The 19,547-nt window shown below is 29.0% G+C and overlaps 2 protein-coding genes across 2 annotated transcripts; one reads left to right on the forward strand and one right to left on the reverse strand.

The window, feature by feature from the left end:
• The first annotated feature begins 5,338 nt into the window (after positions 1 to 5,338).
• LOC114193052 (serine carboxypeptidase II-3-like) lies at positions 5,339 to 10,060 on the forward strand. Its single transcript, XM_028082753.1, has 8 exons — positions 5,339 to 5,807; positions 7,657 to 7,764; positions 7,873 to 8,147; positions 8,253 to 8,513; positions 8,986 to 9,092; positions 9,197 to 9,283; positions 9,376 to 9,481; positions 9,570 to 10,060. Exons 1-8 carry the CDS (start codon positions 5,423 to 5,425, stop codon positions 9,717 to 9,719), a joined length of 1,479 nt encoding a protein of 492 aa, XP_027938554.1. The 5' UTR covers positions 5,339 to 5,422; the 3' UTR covers positions 9,720 to 10,060.
• Positions 10,061 to 10,636: 576 nt separating this feature from the next.
• On the reverse strand, positions 10,637 to 15,187 carry LOC114193053 (polyadenylate-binding protein RBP47C-like). Its single transcript, XM_028082754.1, has 6 exons — positions 14,330 to 15,187; positions 12,723 to 13,188; positions 11,908 to 11,963; positions 11,691 to 11,821; positions 11,485 to 11,581; positions 10,637 to 11,157 (listed from the first exon to the last, which is right to left on the reverse strand). The coding sequence occupies exons 1-6, from the start codon at positions 14,705 to 14,707 to the stop codon at positions 10,996 to 10,998; spliced, it is 1,290 nt and encodes a 429-aa protein (XP_027938555.1). The 5' UTR covers positions 14,708 to 15,187; the 3' UTR covers positions 10,637 to 10,995.
• Between the last annotated feature and the right edge of the window lie 4,360 nt (positions 15,188 to 19,547).

Here is a 19,547-nt window from a genome sequence, read left to right on the forward strand (position 1 = left end):
TTATTTTTATTGCCCCAACATTGGTATCTCGATTCATGTTACATGTTCTATGCCAGTGAAAGTGAAGAGTTTCTGTGTAGTATACCCCACACATATATGTCGTAAAAACTGAACCATTATACTTTATTTTTCTTCTGAAACTTTTTCTGGCTTGGTAGGGACTGATTTGATGACAAAGATATGAGTTAAATCGTTGTGCATTCAAAATCATTGTCCTCATCACTCACTTTCATCCATGATTTTGCACCTTCTCTCTCTCTCTTTCAATTTTATATATCAGAAAAGTTGAGAAACATGGAAGTAAACAAACAAAGAATTATATATAATACTAAACTTTTAACAAAAGGAGTTGCATATACTTAGTGTTCACTAACTAATTTCATGTGCAAGATGCAACTTTTAGGTGAATAAGCTCATTAACAAACAAACTACATGTTAAATAATAAACATCACCTTTTTTCATTTATGTAAACAATCTATTGTTTTGTACCATATTCAGTGACCAATATATATAGCTTAATCATATTCATCTACCTAACCATTAACCATATGTCTCCCCTTAACGAAATCATTCTAAACATATATTTATTTACGACATACATTATAAATTAATCTTATTTTTAATCGACACGAGATTTTCAATATATCTACTTCATGTCGATGTATAGTGAGACTAAATATTAATGAATGATCTGATAGTCGGTAGAACGATCTGGCCAAAAATTCTGTTATGATAGACTTTTAACTCATAACTCTGATGCTATATTAAGAAGTGAACTTTAAGTCTAATTTAATCTTACAAAACCGACTTATTAAGTGATATTTTCATTCACTTATATATTATAAATCTATCTTATCTCTAATCGATATAATACCGGTTAAAAAGTTGTTAAATAAGAATGATAATTGTTATATGGGGGCATGCACAGACTGTTAAATGAGACAAAGTGACAGAAAATAGAACACAAGTTTGATAATTTGTGGTGAGACCATTGGTTGTCAGCTTGTGTATGGGTCTACCTTGGACTTTGCCAGCTTTTATTTTGGGACAACCAAAAAGAGGGTCCCCTTTTTCTTAAGTCCAGAAAAGGTCAATAGCTCAAGACACACTTTGAATGTTAAAATATAAAACCCTAATCAACAAAGACACCCTTAAATTTTATGTGGTTAGGGCATTCACCTTTATTTTTTGGTTCAACACACTATTTTATTCCTCGATTGAATTGTTTGTTCATGTTACAAAAACATTATTCGTTTGTCTTTCTGTGTGTATGGATCTTTAGTTTGAGGATTTGAATTCTCACCATCGTTTCTTATTATGTGTTTATTCATTTTTAGGTATCTTGGTATTTTTCTAACATGACACATGTTTGATATTAAAAAAAAGAAGGTGCTGGTTAACCAAGGAGTTGTTTTCATCTAGAATCAATTAAATTAGTTTGTAAAATTTCAAAATTTTAGAAATTAGATATTGAAAAAACTTTGATGAGTATAGAATAACTAACTCGTGTTTGTGTAATTTTTGCATTAGATGAGAAAAGGTTCGTCTTGAAGTTGTTTTGTAATTTGAGCATTTATAATTATTTTTATTAATTAAAGGGTAAGAGATTATGACAAAGTTAAAGAATCTTTTGAATAAAAATGAAAGAGGTAAAATATTGAAGTTATTGACTTAGTTAATTAAAGAAGTGCTTTTTTGTAATAATAAACAAAATGTTTAGTAAAGCAGGGTAATATCGACTTTGCCAATTAAAAAGTTTTAAATAATATAAAATGACATGCAATTACTTGTACATAATTTAAATTTTGGTAACTGCGTGTGTTAAAAAAAATATCATCAACTTAATTTTCAATTCGTAAGCTAGTAATAGGTTGTTTTGTTGCCAATAGAAGCAATTCATTAAACTCAAACATATCAAAAAATATTTTTGGGCTAAAGAAACTGCAGGTTGGACCTCGTAGTACTTCAAAAGGAATTGGGCCAATGAATCAAAAAATGGAACTAACTAATAAGTTTAGGCCTTTTCTTCCTCCACCCTTATAATTTCTGACTGTATCCCCTAATTTTTAAAATGATATTTTATCTTTCATAAAACTCACTTCTATTACTTGATGCAAAAATAGTTTAAAACAAGATTTCTGAAATTTATGGAGAAGTAATTTTCAAACATAATTTCATCAATTACGTAGAAAGTAAACTTGTTGGGTTATATTTTTTCGTAAGGGTTGTAGTCATCTGGTCATCGAGAGATTGTGGTTATATATATATATATATATATATATATATATATATATATATATATTAGTTTTACACATATAAGCATATAAGGTATTTTACACCATTCTTACTTCCAAAACCTTACTGCAACGGTGTTATGGGTCTTTATTTTTAGACAGTGTTTAACTTTGTCTATTCTATCTAATATGGGATATGGGACTTCGACTTACATTTAGACTATTCCTAACAATCTTCCCTCAAGGGTGTCCTTTTCTATTGTTTAATTTTGTCTATTCAATCCAATGTGAGACTCTGACTAACACTTAAACTATTTCCAACATAGACCTTAACTTATAATTTTGATATCATATTAAAATGTATTTAGACAATTCACACTAAACTTCGTTCCCAATAATGTAATTCTTCCCCTTTTCATGCAATTTCATCATCCTCTTCCATCTATTTTCATTTATTATATTATTCATTCAATAACTATATTATGACGACATTTAAATAGAATGTTTTACATTAATTTAAGAATAAAACTTGCTAGAATATATGAAAATAGTATAATTGATTTTAGAATTGTTTTGTGTAAGATACTAATTTTTTTTACATATTGATTGAAAATTCTTTAGTTGTTTCGACATTCTTTAAGTGATAATTTTTATTGTAAATATAAATCATTATCACTCAAACGTCCAATGACTTGAAATTTGAAAAAAAAAAATTGTTCCAAAGTAAAATTTAGAAATGTCTTATCCAAAGTAAAATCATTAAAACTATGGTATCATACTTAAAAATATTAGTTTCTATGTTTTAAATTAGAAATCTTATGAACCAATACATAACAAATTTATTTTAATGTATAATAAATTATAGAGATAGATAGAAAGAGGCAGATACTTATATATATAGTGTAAGAAACATTAATAAAAGTATCATTCGGGCCGAAAGAAAAAGTTATTTGGAGCCCAAACCAAACCAGCTTATTTGGCAAGTTACCGTATCAAAATTTGAAAATGTGAAATTTGAGATTCTGGATTTTAAATAAGACTTTCAATTATGAAAAAGATTATTTTTAATTCAAAAAAATAAAAAATATAAGTAAAAAGTTATTAAAATAGGAATAAATCTTTTTTACATTAAAATAAAAGTAGCAAAACACGTAAAGTAAAACAGACAAGTGATTAATAATTGAATCTTTCTTTTAAAAGACGCTAAACCAAAAATATTCATATCCACATGTGCCTACATCATCATACCCATCTCAAAACCTCTTTCAAATCTTCCACTAACAATTGCTTACCAAAAATTAGCTCAAAATTTGAAAAAGACAAAATCACTCATAAATAATACGATGAATTAGTATACTAATTAAACACTTATTCATATAATAAAAACGTGTATCACTCTTATATAAGAAAACTTGAATGATATTACCATAAATAATGTGAATTTGATTAGAAGATTTCATCTATAAGATATAAGACTAAATTGCAGAATATAAAAGACAATTTTTATCTTACAAGTTATATGAATAAGGACAATATACTCATCTTACAAATTAATTATGTGAGGATAAATTAACTTAAACTCAATTTATAATATAATTCATAATATTGTAGAATCGAAATTAGTTTTGAGATAATAATAAGATAACTCTCTTCTTTAAAAATTAAAACACTGGAGTCATAATGTTTCTTCTTGATGGGACAGATAGTGTCCATGTACATACACGATGCATGGATTTCTCATCCATTTTCTATTTCAATTATTATTATATCAGTTAGGTTTAGAACAAAAAGAAGACACAAAAATAAACACAATGGTTTCATTAGAAACTAAATTCATGTATATATGCCTAATGTTTTGCAATTTTCATTTTCTTTGGTTTATTTTTTGACACCAATGCACTGTGTTTGGATAATGAATGGCACTTTCATATGAATATTCAACATTAAGAAGCCTAAACTGAAAACCTAAATTTATGATATCAGCTTCACGTCAATGATTACACTTTATATATATATATATATATATATATATATATATATATATATATATATATATATATATATATATATATATATATATATATATATAGATATTAATAAATAGTTTGATAATTAATGGTATAATATGTTATTAGAAATTTTTATATTGCATGAAACTTTTTTTTTCAAATTTCTTTAAAATATTTGTAAGAAAATACTTTTTTTTGTCATTTCTACTAAGAATTTTAATTTGTAAGTAATTCCTTCGTGGGTAATTATTTTCTACAAAATTATAAAATTTACAAGTATTTTCTACCAAATTTGTTGCGAAAAGTATTTTATACAAAATATTTTGTAAAAAAATTGGTAACAATTTCTTATAATTTTTTTTTTCACAACAAAATTTGTAAGTATTTTTTACAAAAAAAAATTAAAACAAAATTGACAGAAAATATGAATTTTTTTTAGTAGTGATATCGTATGACATAATAAATTTAACAAATTATAAACCTTATTAAAATAGGTTTTAACCGATGAATTTAATACATGTTAAAAAATTAACTTTAAAACTAATTAATTGATGTATACATATACACCACTTTTATAATTTTTACATTCAAGACTGAAAACAATGGGGACATGCTTTCATTTAAATTCATTAGTTATATATATGCTTTCATCTTACCAAATAATAAAGATATATAATAACAGTATTTGCACAAAGTCAGAGTTTGAACTGCCTTCCATTAAATACTAATGATTGTTTATTAAATAGAGATAAATATATTAAAAGGTTTTGCATAATTTAAAAGAAAAAAAAGTTGTGAATAATGCTGAATATAATACTCTAACAACAAAAACAGAGTTAATAATAATAATAATAATACATGTAACATCACTTTATTTAGTTGACAACGCAAACACATCACAAGAGTATAACTTTCTCATCACCACCTTTCTTTACATGGACAACATGCAAAAGAGAAACAGACAAGTTGCCATGAATGATATACATTGATTTTTGTTCATACATTATCAAATAATGATAGATATTTTTATTAATCGGAATCTTATTTCTTTTTCTATTCAAAATACTATTTAAGGGTATGGACCAAGTTTTCAAAATGTTATTTAAAGTCATGGATTTGAGATCCCGAAAGAGGTATATATATACACACAACACAACACTCAGAAAACAACGTAAAAGATGAGTCCAATGTTGTCAACAAAAATTGTTGTGTGGTTGATGTTTTTGTGTTGGTCGTGTGAGGGGAACCAACAAGGGGAATATCTGTATAGGTTGATTCGATCAAAGAGGGGTGATGAGAAAGTGGTGTCATCAGAAGAAGCTTCAATGGTGGCCAAAAATGGTGGTGGTGATGAAGATTTTTGGAAGGTTGAAGAAGAAAGGGTGGTGTTGATGGAAGAAGACAAAGTGAAGGGTTTACCAGGAGAACCAGAAGGTGTTGATTTTGATCAATATGGTGGCTATGTAACTGTGGATGCAAAAAAAGGAAGAAGATTGTTCTATTACTTTGTAGAGTCACCTCAAAATGCTTCTCACAAGCCCCTTCTTCTATGGCTCAATGGAGGTAATAACTATTTCTTTTCTTTCTTTGAATATGCTATGTATAGTATCAAATAATCAAAGGTAAGATAGTTATTAAAACATTTATAGAAAAAGTTTTATTACAAGATATGAAAGATTACTGTAATAAAAAAATAATAATAATAAAATCAACTTTCTGTTAAGGGGTTAGATTTTTTGAAATCTGTAATAAGTAGAAATTACATATAAATGGTAATTTCTGTGACATGATATTGAAGAGATGATTAATGAATATTTCAACAGAAAAAAAATGTGATGAACAAATAAAAAAAATCTAAAAAGCCTATTTAAAAGTATTCCTTTTGCCCCCCAATAAAAATAAAGTGGACTCAATTATGATGAATAATTTGACACCATGACCCCACCCTTTGTAGAAATAAATAGTAAAGGGGGCAATTAGGGTTTTTGTTTTTTTCTTTTTAAATATGCTAATATTTTTTATTGGTGATTAATATTTTCAATCAATCGTGTGATTCCAACAATGACAACACAACTTGTATATATACACTGTAATGGAATTCTAACACGGAAGCCATAGTTGATGAGTGCCACCGAAAAAGAAATTAAATTATTTAGCAGTTTAATTAGCAAAAAAGTTTTGAGTTTAGAAAACTCTTATTGTTATAAGTGTCCATGCGACATTGGAAGCACGAATGTCATAATGTCTTCAATGGAAATATCCATTTGAGATGTATTTCCTATTTTACAACTTTTTTATTTGTTTCATACGGAAAGTTAACATGTTTCATATATTTCATACGGAAAGTCCAAATCAGGACTAAAGAATATATTATTATATCAACAATCTTAATATCATAAAAACTACAGTAATCTTTAGTATTTATTCTTATCACTCTCATCATTTCATAACATATTATCTATTATATTATTACAGTAAACTAAAAATAAAAATTGTGGAGGAATTAAACTAAATTACTTAGTTAAAAATCTTTTTTTAATAGACTAAATTATTAAAATTAATTCAATATTATAAAATTAACATGTAAAGTAAGATTTTCATCTATTTATATATTGTAATTTTTTTTGTTTTTAGTTGATACAAGATTTCTACATACCTTTCGTACTAATATATATATATATATATATATATATATATATATATATATATATATATATATAGAAAATGAAATTAGATAATAATGAGTTGTCCAATATAGAAATGTTGGTCCATTTTAGCTTGTTCCACCGTTGACCGTTAAAAACGAGTTGGACCAAGCTTATCCGTCACTAAAAAATGGGTCAGAAACTGTAACATGTCCTGTTATAGGCCAAACTTGTTTTGACACCCCTAATCCAATAAAAGTCTAATAGTGAATGATATGATAAACTCAACAAAGAACAAACTCCCAATAACAATCCATCACAATAAGCTCAACAAAAATAAATCTCGCTAGATATGATATTAAAAAATGGATTCAATCTTACAAGATTCGCTTATAAAGTAAGATTTGCACCCATTCATAAATTTATCTTTATTCGGTGTAAGGTCTTCAACATAAATAACTTAATACTAAATAAAAAAAGTTAATTAAAAAGTTACAAGTTAAATACTTTTTAGAAAATTGCTTTATATTTCTTTTATCGGTTTGATTTGGTTTTGTTCCGTTTTTTTTTATTATATATTTTATATAAAAAAAAGGATCGATGAATCCTGTAGAATCTATCTGGATAAGACATTAAAATTCATGAGTTTTTAACAAGAAAAGAATTATAAGTTAAACTTAAAAATGGAAATCTTTTCCTTTTCTAGAATTGAACAAAAGCCTCAATGAAAAAGAAAAAGGAAAGATCACTGAACGTGTGATTTTCAGGGCCTGGCTGCTCATCCCTTGGATATGGAGGCATGCAAGAATTGGGACCTTTCAGAGTGAACAGTGACGGAAGAACACTACGCAGAAATGAATATGCATGGAACAATGGTAAGCATTTCCACACATATATACTACATACAAAATGACATGATGTTATTCTCTTTCTAATTGATGTTATTCATTTGTAATGAAACTTTTTTGTTGAACAATTGGCAGTGGCAAACGTTATTTTCTTAGAATCTCCAGCAGGAGTTGGATTTTCATATTCAAACACTTCTTCAGACTACACAAACACTGGAGACAAGAGCACAGCCATGGACTCTTACACTTTTCTTATAAACTGGCTTCACAGATTTCCACACTACAAATCTCGAGACTTGTTCATCACTGGAGAAAGCTATGCTGGACATTATGTTCCTCAGCTAGCTCACACTATTCTCACTAATAATAAGCTTACAAATCACACAGTCATCAACCTCAAAGGGATTGCGGTGAGTGAGTCAACTTTTTGCGTTTTGGAAGTGCTTCTGACAGACCAAGAAGATCATAAGATCATTCCATAATTCATTTGTTTTGGTATTATATTGTTGATGCAGATTGGGAATGGTTGGATAGATGATAATATATGTGCAAAGGGAATGTATGACTATTTCTGGACCCATGCTTTGAACTCAGATGAAACCCATGAAGGAATTGAAAGGCATTGTGACTTTGAGAGTGGGAACATGACAAGTGAATGCAACGAATACCAAATAAGAGGGGATAATGAGATTGGAGTCATTGACATTTATGACATATATGGTCCCCCTTGTGATTCAACTGCCACAAAATCTCATCAAACTTCTGCTCCTAACTCTGTAAGTTCCATGGCTCTTCCTCTCCTATGTATTTTTTATTCATCTATTTGATTGTTGGTTTTTGCGTGATGAAGATGATATATAACGAAGGCATTTACAAAGAACTAATTTCAAAAAGGTTATTATATTTATGTCAACCATAATAATGTAAATTAAATTTGACATTGATAACTATCTACATACATTTAAAGCAACTTTAAATATCTAATAAACAAATTTAATCATACAAATATACAGAGGAATTACCTATACCTATAGTGAGAATGAGGAGTACTTATACAATCTAATATAGTGTATATTGCCTTTGTGAATATTTGACAGACAGTTCATTTGAGATTAGTGTTTTAAAATATTAAGAAAACTAAGAAAATATTAAGAAAACTAAGAAAATATTAAGAACGCAAAGATGAATGGAGTAATATTATTTGGGTGAAAACTAAGGCATAAAACTCTTGAATATCGAACATTGTAGGACAGCAATTTCGACCCTTGTTCTGACGAATATACCAAATCCTACTTAAACATCGCTCAAGTACAAGAGGCTCTTCATGCAAAACTCTCAGAATGGTCTCCTTGCAGGTACACAAAATTCTCTGATTGTGTTGTTTTCTTAATACACTTTCCTGAGTGAATTGTAACTGTTGTATTTCCTGAATCAATATGCATGTGACGCTTGTGTTCAGTGGAGTGGGATGGACAGATAGCCCAGCAACAGTTCTACCCACTATAAATCGGATAATATCAAGTGGCATAAGAACCTGGATATATAGGTGATAGATAATACACACTATACAAATTGCTTTGTTACATCCAAGACAGTACTGTCATGGCTTTTATGTAACATTGTTGTTCTATAATGCAGTGGAGATACAGATGGGCGCGTTCCCATAACATCATCTAGGTATTCAGTAAATTCCTTGAAACTTCCAGTGGAGACAACATGGCGTCCCTGGTATTCTGGAGATGAGGTAATAACTTAATAAGCATTTTCATTTACCATATATAATCACAATTTCAAGCAGAGCATCTAGGTAATCAACAACATACAAAATGCAGGTTGGAGGATACTTGATTGGGTACAAAGGACTCACCCTCATCACTGTAAGAGGAGCTGGGCACATGGTTCCAAGTTACCAACCAAAGAGAGCGTTAACCATGATCTCGTTTTTTCTTCGGGGAGAACTTCCTCCCGAATTGAACTCTTAGGTCTATTTGGTCTCAATATCCTTAAAATAGATGCGAAAATTTTATGAGTTTCATACAAATTCATCAATGAGATTTTCGCCTCTAAATAGGAAATAATATAGCACCTAAGATCAGTATATATTCTTATAAAGGTAAAAAAATTCAAGGATAAGTTTATGTAAGTTGCAGAAATACTTCATTTATTCCTATATGAACTATTAATATTCGAGCAGCAAAATATGAAACTTTTGTCTGCCAAATTTAAACTGTTTAAGCTAAAGGAACTCAGTTGCAAAGTCTTCACTGCCTTCTTCCGTCCCCTTTCTTTCCAAATAAACATGAAATTAGTGGGAGAGAAGGACTAAGGAGTTATGAAAAAGGGCCAAAAATTTATGCCAATGTCCATTTTACTTCTTCTAAGTTTAAAGGTGGAACAATTCCATATTTCCATGTACTGTAGAAAGAATAAATGAGGGGTTTCTGGCACCTCAAAATAATCTGAGACACACCTCTTTTCATTCCGGAATGCAAATTAAAGATGTGATTTAATTGTTCAAGTATGTGGGGAAAAATGCTCAAAAAATATATAGACTTGACGCACAAAAAATGCGCACAGTTTCCATCTTTTGGTGTAGAGATGGAACGTCAAAACTTTCTGGACATGGATTGGGCAGAACTAAAAAATGATGCACTTCAAATTATACCATACAGAGAAAACAGAAAAAAATACAATCAAATAAAGGAGTATGAAATTATTTTAGAGGACCCAAAAGTGAAGATCTAACTAGTCCTAAGGACACTCTCCAACCACATTAGTTTGAAATAGATTTCAAACTAAACCAAATAATGCATAAGCACATCCAGAAACTCTTACATGCGATGAACTCGAATTCTATAATCGCTTCTGAAAAGCAGACATGCAAGTAAAATTTGGCAAATAAGAAACGAAATGACCCTTGAAAGCTAACAAAGCAAAGCTTCAATGTCAAAAACAAATAAAATACACGCAAGCACACAAGCTGTCATACATAAGACAATTATTCCTATAATAAGTTTAAGCTCCTCTTTAGTCATTACTCTTACAAGGCCTAAACAAATGACTAATTGAATCCCTACAGCGCTACCTCAGGCTATCAAAATTCATTTCCACTCCACAATTAGGAGGGATTCTTAATTCAACAGATCAGGCAAGTTACAAAGGGAGAGAAGTTAATTTGCACATTGAAGAGTGATTCTGTGTAACTTGTTGTGAAAGCTACTTCTCTGTTGCACTGCACGGCATGGCACCGCATTGCATTCAGCTTACTTGTTGCTGGTGGGCACCATAAAGAGGGTAAGCCCCATAAGCAGCAGCATATATGCTGGGATCATGACGAGGAGGCAATGCGTATCCATAACCATCATAAATAGGGGCCCCATAATATGCCCCTGTCCAGGGGTTGCCGAAATCCATTCTAAACTGCAATCCAAAGAAATACCAATTGAGATTGAATCATCACAAATGTAATTTAATGACATGCAGCATGAAGTCAATACAGTACAGTACCACTTCCAAAGTTTTTTATGGGAAAATGAAATTCACAAAACTGAGCTTAAATTCATTGATGATGTTGGTATAATTTATATTTAAAATGATTATAAGAGGCCAATAGAAACCACTTTCTTTAAAGAGATACAATAAACGGCGTTTACTAGGATAATTTGTTGGTCATCAAACAATACTTGTTTTAGATAAACAGACAAATGATAAGGTGAATGTGGGATTCTATCTGATCGAGGGTTTTACCTGCTTATTTGCTGGATTACGGCCCCAAGAAAGTCGGACCGTCTGCTTTCCAATTGTTGTCCCGTTTAGCTTCTCCAATGCCTCTTCAGCATTATTTCTGAGAAAGTTTATCAGAATAATGTTGTTGTGATTACACGAATAAAGACTCTAAAATTATGTATGTTATCTGTCAATATGGAAAGAATTTAAAATACCAGAATTTGTACCTATTTGCAAACTGGACAAAACCACATCCCTTTCCAACAGGTATCTTTACAGAGACTATCTCACCGTACTGGGAGAATGGCTGCCTGAGGTCCTCATCTGAAACATTAGGGTCGAGTCCTCCAACAAATATCTATAACGAGACATTGGTTAGTTATTGGAAAGTGGTACCAAATCACTAGAATGCAAATTTTTATCAAATAAAACTGGAAAACTCACTGTTGTGTTGGTAGAATCTGCTTCAGATTGGCTGGATGTGCCATTTGACTGACCTCCTAAACAAGGAAACTTACAAAATAAATACAAAGCTGGTAGAAATATTTCAAACTCTTGCCATGGGAAGAAATGGAAAAAACAAAAGCAACATCAACAACCAAGACTTTTCCTACAAGTGGGATCAACAATAACCTAAAATTTTTCACTTAGGTGAGGATCTAAACATGAATCAAAAACAAATTTGGAGGAAAATAGAGGGAGATGTATTATCAAAAAGAAATTGAAGGGGTCTAAATAAAAAAAAGGGGAAATTAACGACCAAGTATATGTTTGGAATAGTTTAGTTTGAAGCTTAAAAAAGCAATTAATATCATGCACACCATAATGGACCTAATGTACACTTCACACAATCAGAGCCTATGAATAAATGGGATGATTTTTAACTGCCCCGACTCCTATTAATGAAACCATCAAACATATTTGACGTTCATTTACATTAGTAAACAAACATAGTAATTGTCTTTTTTCTTTCTTTTGCTGTGAAAACTAAAAATCACATATGACATATATTTCAAGGAATTTACAGCCATTTAGAAAGTCATTGAAATCGTCATCTAAAGCACAAAACATTGATTTCTGTTTATATGAGCAAGAAATGTAGTACTCAAACCGAAGAACAGCTGAAAATTTAGAATGGTATAAGTGGCTGGAAGCATTTTTTTTGTACGGAATGCATTATGTACATATTTTTTCCTTTACCCTACCAAATGAAAAGAGATATATCAGAAATCAGAAGCAAGTGATGTCATTTGGGATACCCTGTTGATGACCAGATGATTTCCTTGGAGTTGCAGCACCAATGCGCATAGGCCTGCTGGAACAGTAAACACCATTCATCTGAGTCATGGCCTGGGATCTTTCATTGTCATCGCCGAACCTGACGAAACCATAGCCCTTTGAACGGCCAGTATTGGCATCAAAAACAACTTTTGCAGCTTTAACAGAAGGAAACACACTAGCAAAAGTTTCATGCAACAAACTATCTGTAACATCTGCAGCTAAATCTCCTACAAAAATAGAAAGGTCAGGAACATTATCTGAACCCTTGTCTCCTGTGCTAAATGACGCCCAGTTTAGACGGAATGCTTGCTCTGTATTGGGCATCGCAATTCCAGAATAGTTTTGCAAAACTTTCTCAGCAGTAGCACGTGAATAGAACTCCACAAATCCGTAACCCTCTGATAGGCCAGTTTGCTTATTGCGAATAACCTTGATGGAGGAAATCTGTAAAATTATATAAAAGTCAGAAGCTTGGATATGAGAAGCACAGGCCACATCTTTGTCCTAACAAATTAAGCCTACGAAATGCAGATTTTTTTATCTAATTAATGAGTGTTCATTAACGTAGACACAAGTACGGAAATAAATGACATCCTCATTTCTATTTCCACTCTTCATCCATTAAACAAGTACGAATTTAAATTCATCAATTATGTGTGTGACCATTTTATTTTATTCCTGCAAAGGAAAAATTTTCATTCACTCCACTAAAAACAATTTTGGATAGCATAACCATACATAGCTTTAGTAGAAGTCAAAATATCACATAACTGGTAAATTTATATATAAAATTTACAAGTTAAAGTTATTAGTCAGACCCTCGGTGCTAAAAAGAACTTTTCCTTTTCAATATATCAATGAAGTTGACACTTCAAACGTGCATGCGTTGACAACCTTGTATAGTACCGCGTAACACAGGAATTAAACCCCACACAAGCACCAACCACAAAAAGAAAAACATGTAATTTACCTGTAACCAGCCAAACATCCCAAATAAATCACACAGCAAAATCCAACCAAAAAAATAAGAAAAAAGACAAAAAAAAAACTTCAATGAACTCCTTAGATTTTTTTCACTGATACAATCTCTGACACTTAAATCGAGATAAAAGTCTAATTAAATTTTAAAAACCCTCGAATAGACGAAAAAAAAAATCAAATTACGTTAAAAATTGAGTTTTTCCAACATTATCGAAATCGGCTGATAACGAGGAATGCCAAAAAGAAAAAAAAAAAAAAAAACACTCGTATAGAACATTGCTAACTACAACTCTTACTTGATATTATAATTACAACAAATCATCCGCATTACGTAATAAACACAAACAGGAATTAAATCCGAATGCATTATCATACCTATAACCCATATATGTCCATACATAAATATATATTTTATATATATATATATATATAAATATATGTCATAACATAAGCAATTTTATCTGTTTCAGAAATTAAACACCATTATATCAAAATTAAACTACAAAGAATTGCAATTATCTCCATTCAATTTTACGCATAACAGTACTCATAGATTCGTTCTCTGCGTGTCTGTTATATGTATATCGAGTATGAATGTGTGTACCTCGCCGGTGGAGGCGAAACAGCGATGGACATAGTTCTCGTCCATCCAGTGATGCAAATCGCCGATCCAGACGGTTTTGTTCTCGCCGCTGGATCCGTTCTGATGCTGCTGGTGCGGGACGTGCGGCGGCGCGTACTGGTGGTGATGGAAAGACATGTACGGCGGCGGCGCGTAGTGCTGCGGAGGCAGCATGTGGTGCGGCATTACCACGGCCGCTGGATACTGCAACGGGAGCCACTGCTGCGGCCGCGCCATCGCCGGAGACCCCGCCGGCTGCCGCGGAACATTCTGTTCCGTCGACTGCGACTGCGACTGCGACTGCGACTGCGACTGCGACTGCGACTGCAACGAGGAATCGGAACCGTTGGACTGATGCATCCTAAATCGACGAATGAAAAAAACCAATCAATCGATAAAATCAATAAACGGTGACCGAACACTTCCTCTTTCTCTCTCGCTCGCTCTCACTCTCTCTGTCTATTTTTTCTATAAATGGATGTGAGTGAAGTGTCGAAGGCCAAATATGGAATAAGCTAAAAACGGAAAAAAGGAGAAGAAACGAGCGAGGGTGGTTTCTAGAGAGAGAAACAACGAATCTGGAATTCCGAGGAGAGAGAGAAGACGAAGAAGAAGAGAGAAGTGGGCGCGGCACGGAAGGGTATAAGAGGATGAAGAATTCTTATTCCTGGGTTGGCTTCGTATACGCGGCTCTCGTTTTCCCCGTTCGATCACTCCACTGGGTTTGATGCCAGCCGTTGGATCTAATTACGAGGGATTTGGAATGCAACACTGTTATGCTTTCTCTTCTATCTCATTCCGTGCCGCCGCCACCTTTCCTTCTTTCCCTAATTAACTCTTCTCTCTTCGGATATTTATTTCCTCTTTTTTCCATCTCTTATCTAACATCTTATCATTTTTATCCAAACTTATATTTCTTTAAATTAATATAATATATATATATATATAGCTACATTGCAATTTCCGTTGCTTTTAATCTTTTGTAGCAAGAAAATCAAAACAAAATTATAGACGAATTTTAAAATTCATATTCATAATTTTAGCCTACGAATTTTAATTCCGTATACAGTTATTTATTTTATCATCGTATTTTAATTAACTAAATTATTCTAATATATATTTAAAATAATAGTGTAGGTTTAGGAAAAGGTTAAACCAAAATAATATAACACAAAACTGTATTCTTTTCTTGAAAGGAATAAAATATGAAAAAAAAAGTTAAAAAAATACATGTTGTATAAAAATTGTTAATATTAGATTAAAAGGACATCAAATGCAGCTTAATTAATTTTTACCTATAACTATATGCGAAAGATATAACTTTCATATCTTTTACCTATATATTTGATCCTGTTTAACACGCGACGTCAAATCCCTTTCTATCCTCTGAATTTAAATTTAAATCGCTTGAGTAATATCTTAAATTTAAATAAAATAATATGAAATAAATATGTATTAATATTAATTTTAAAAATTAAGACATCATCATAAACAAATTGGTTAAAATATATAGATTCATTAATTAGATAATAATGTCGTTTCGGTTGTCTTTTCTTTGACATAAAAAAAAATTGCATCTAAATTTGTTTTTACTGTTTTTTGTTATCTTTAGTACTGCATCTGGTGTCAGTGTTGTTAACGTTCAGACATATTCACCTAAGGTCAATGTTTTTTCTGTTAAGCTTGCATGAATTATATGCATACATAATGGTCAGAGTTTTGTTGTTATTCTAATACATATTTACAGAAGAAGATTTATATCGATCATTATTCCAATTTCACAAAATTTATAATGTTTAAGAAAAGGTTACTAATTATTGTGAGACACTAATTTAAATTATTATTCTCTTGGATTTAAATTAAATAGTGATTATTTAAATATCTTCTGAGTTATAGTTTCAAAAAAATCTTATATACTTTTCATCATATAAAGTAGTTACATAATAACATATAGATTTTATAATTTAGTTAAATTCAGTCTTCACTAATTTAACAAAAAGTATATTAAGAATTAAATTTTTTGTAAAAATATGTGTAATTTTCATAAATGAATCAGTTTTAACAAAAAAAATAATTATTTAAACATAATTTAATCTTATTACTTTTTGATATTATTTAGTTTATAATTGTGTGTGTGATATATACGTAGAGAAAACGAGATGGCCAGAAACCAACACTTAAATATCATTGTCGAAAAAAAAAATTCAACATTGTATTTATTATATTCAGTGATTAAAAGCATATTAAATACGTATATGTAAATAATACTAATTGGGTGCATAAATATTATATTAAATATGATAAGTAATATTATTTAGTAATCATATAAATAGTATATCAACAAAGTGTTAGCGTCATTTGACTATATAAAATTAATAAATTTTAAAAATATAAAAATATCATCATTATTTATAAAATAAAGCTAATAATAGAATAAAATAGAAAAAAATAATTGATAATAAAAAAATAGGAAACAATGTTTTTGTATGTATTATTGATAAGAAAAGTCTCATTTATATACAAAATTGCAAATTCAATAATTAACATAAATATTTATTTTAATCATATATCATCATTTCATATTAATCTTATGAGTAAGTATTATATCAACCATGTTAATATCTACAAATATATAAATATTTATTAATCATTTGAATCATATAAATAATTATTATATCAATTATATGAGTAACTTCTATCAAATTAATAGACGACTATTAATTTATAAGAATTGTTTGTCGATTAAAGTTATATTTACATGTTGTAATAATAGAAGAGATTATGTTTGGATGAGAAACTTCACTTAAAAAAAACATATAAATTAGTCACGATTAAACAAAAGTTTAATTGAGATTCAAGTTTTCCAAAATTTTAACATTTTTAGTTAATTTTTATTATATTTTCAATTAATCTTTCATTAGATTTTTTAGATCAAATATTCAAAAATCTTATTTTTTTTTCAATTGATTTTTTTATGTTTAATTTTTCTTTTAACATAATCGTGTCATGATTATTTTATTTATTTGTCTCCACATGTTAAGGTAACGTGAAGTTATATTGTTAATGTAAAAATAATATGGTAGATACTGTGACTTTTATTATTTTCTTTACAATGTTAAATAAAAGAAAGGGTCACACCAATGACGATGACAATTATAGTTTTTTGTCACCACAAAAATAATGAGAACAATAAAAAAATTGTCGGTTTACATTAACCCAAAATTAATTAAAGAATATAAAAATGTTAAGTATTCAACAAGCAAATAAAATTTAATAGGGACTTATATGAAAATAACAAAAAATTATCAATTACTATAAACTTAATTAATCACAAAACAATATTGTTTATGTAAAATACAAAATGATTTTTATTATTTTTATTGAAGAGTTGAATAATAAAGAATCATCATGGTCACCTACATTAATGGTGGTGAAGCTCAGAATCACTTAATCTTGTAGGTGATGACATGATCATCTCATTATCAACATGATATTAATTAAAATAATAAAATTCATTTATTTTATATTAATCACGATATTGATTAATTTTATTTATAAAATTTGATATTTCTCAGCACGTATGGACAAAGAGAAAAAAAATTATGGGACGAATATAGAAATTATAAATACTCAATAAACCAAAAAAATTAATAAAGATCGAATAGGAAAAAGAAAGATATATTAAATATATTTGTAAAATATATTAAATGTATATGTATTTTGTAAACTCATATATTACTATTAAATTAAATACATATGTGAAGATGATATTAAATAAGGAATACAATAAATAACACTATTTATTAATTTAATTATGTTTATGCGTTGTAGTAATTATATTTATTAAATAGTATAGTTTTCAATGTATAAGTCAATAATAAAAGAAGTAATATTGAATAAGTATTTATTAATATTTTAGAATAAGTTATATTTCTTAAAAACTATATTTAATAATATTATTGATTTTAATTGAATATTAATTTTAATTAATGAATAATAATATTATTTAATATTTATATAAAATATTATATTAAGGGTAAATAATTATATTTTCTTGTATTTTTTTTATATTTTTACTCGAAATATTTAGTTCTCATCTCTTCCATTGGAATTGTTTTTACGGGGACCAAAGATCTCTGATAGAAGAAAAATATTTTATTAATAATCTAAAGTTGGAAAAATATATTTACCATATTGATTTTGTATTACTAGAGATTACGTTTACTTAATTGCTAATCTTTTTAGTTACGTTCAAGATTAAAAAAATGTGTATGATAAATATTTTATGGATTTGATTGATAGTCTTTTCAGTCATGCTTGATTCTAAGATATTATGTATTTGCATTTTGTTGAGGTGATTTATGAATTTTTTGGTTCACACTTAAAATTGGAAAATAAATCATTTTGTCAATGTTTTTGTTATTTTAATATAAAAAAAGTGTTGTGCTAATTATATAAGATTTTTTAGAGGTGTATTTTTTTAGATTTAGTTTTAGTACTTTCATTGTTAAAAAAGTTGTAAGCTAACAAAATAAAATGAAAACTATTTTCTATAATGTCTTGCACTACGAAACTTATTATTCCATTTTATTGTATAGGATCGAAACTAAAATCTCATTCCATATTTTTAAATTGTTAAATGTTTAAAATTTTGAGATTACGAAATGAAAAGAGGGGCGCAAATAGGAAAACCTGGTCCAGTCTGAACGTATAACATAGATCAATTAACTAGAGAGAAAAAAAAGCCCAACACAACTCCATAACACGTGAAGGTCCAGAGAAACAAAAACCACGTGCGTAGTTAAAGTATATAATAAAATATATTTATATTTATAACTATAGTTAAAGTATATAATAAAATTGATATATATATATATATATATATATAGGTAATTAAATTGTTTAGTAGGACATATATAGCTTGTTGACTTAATTAAGTTTAGAATATTAATGAATGTTGCATAAAAATAAGTTATGTAAATAGGTTTTGAGAATAGATCCAACTTTTGATATAGATTATAGAAACATTAAAAATTATCTTACCACAAATCAGCCTCGAGCTCAGAAATTATAATATATATCAGTGTAGAAGTGTTAAAGTCTATTTTCACTTCATCTAGTTTTTCTTTTTATATTCTAATAATGAAAAATCTAAAAGAAGAACAATAACAAATTTAAAGAGTTTTTTTTTTAAAAAAAA

Source organism: Vigna unguiculata, chromosome 8 (assembly GCF_004118075.2).
Source record: "Vigna unguiculata cultivar IT97K-499-35 chromosome 8, ASM411807v1, whole genome shotgun sequence".
Lineage (NCBI taxonomy): Eukaryota > Viridiplantae > Streptophyta > Magnoliopsida > Fabales > Fabaceae > Vigna > Vigna unguiculata.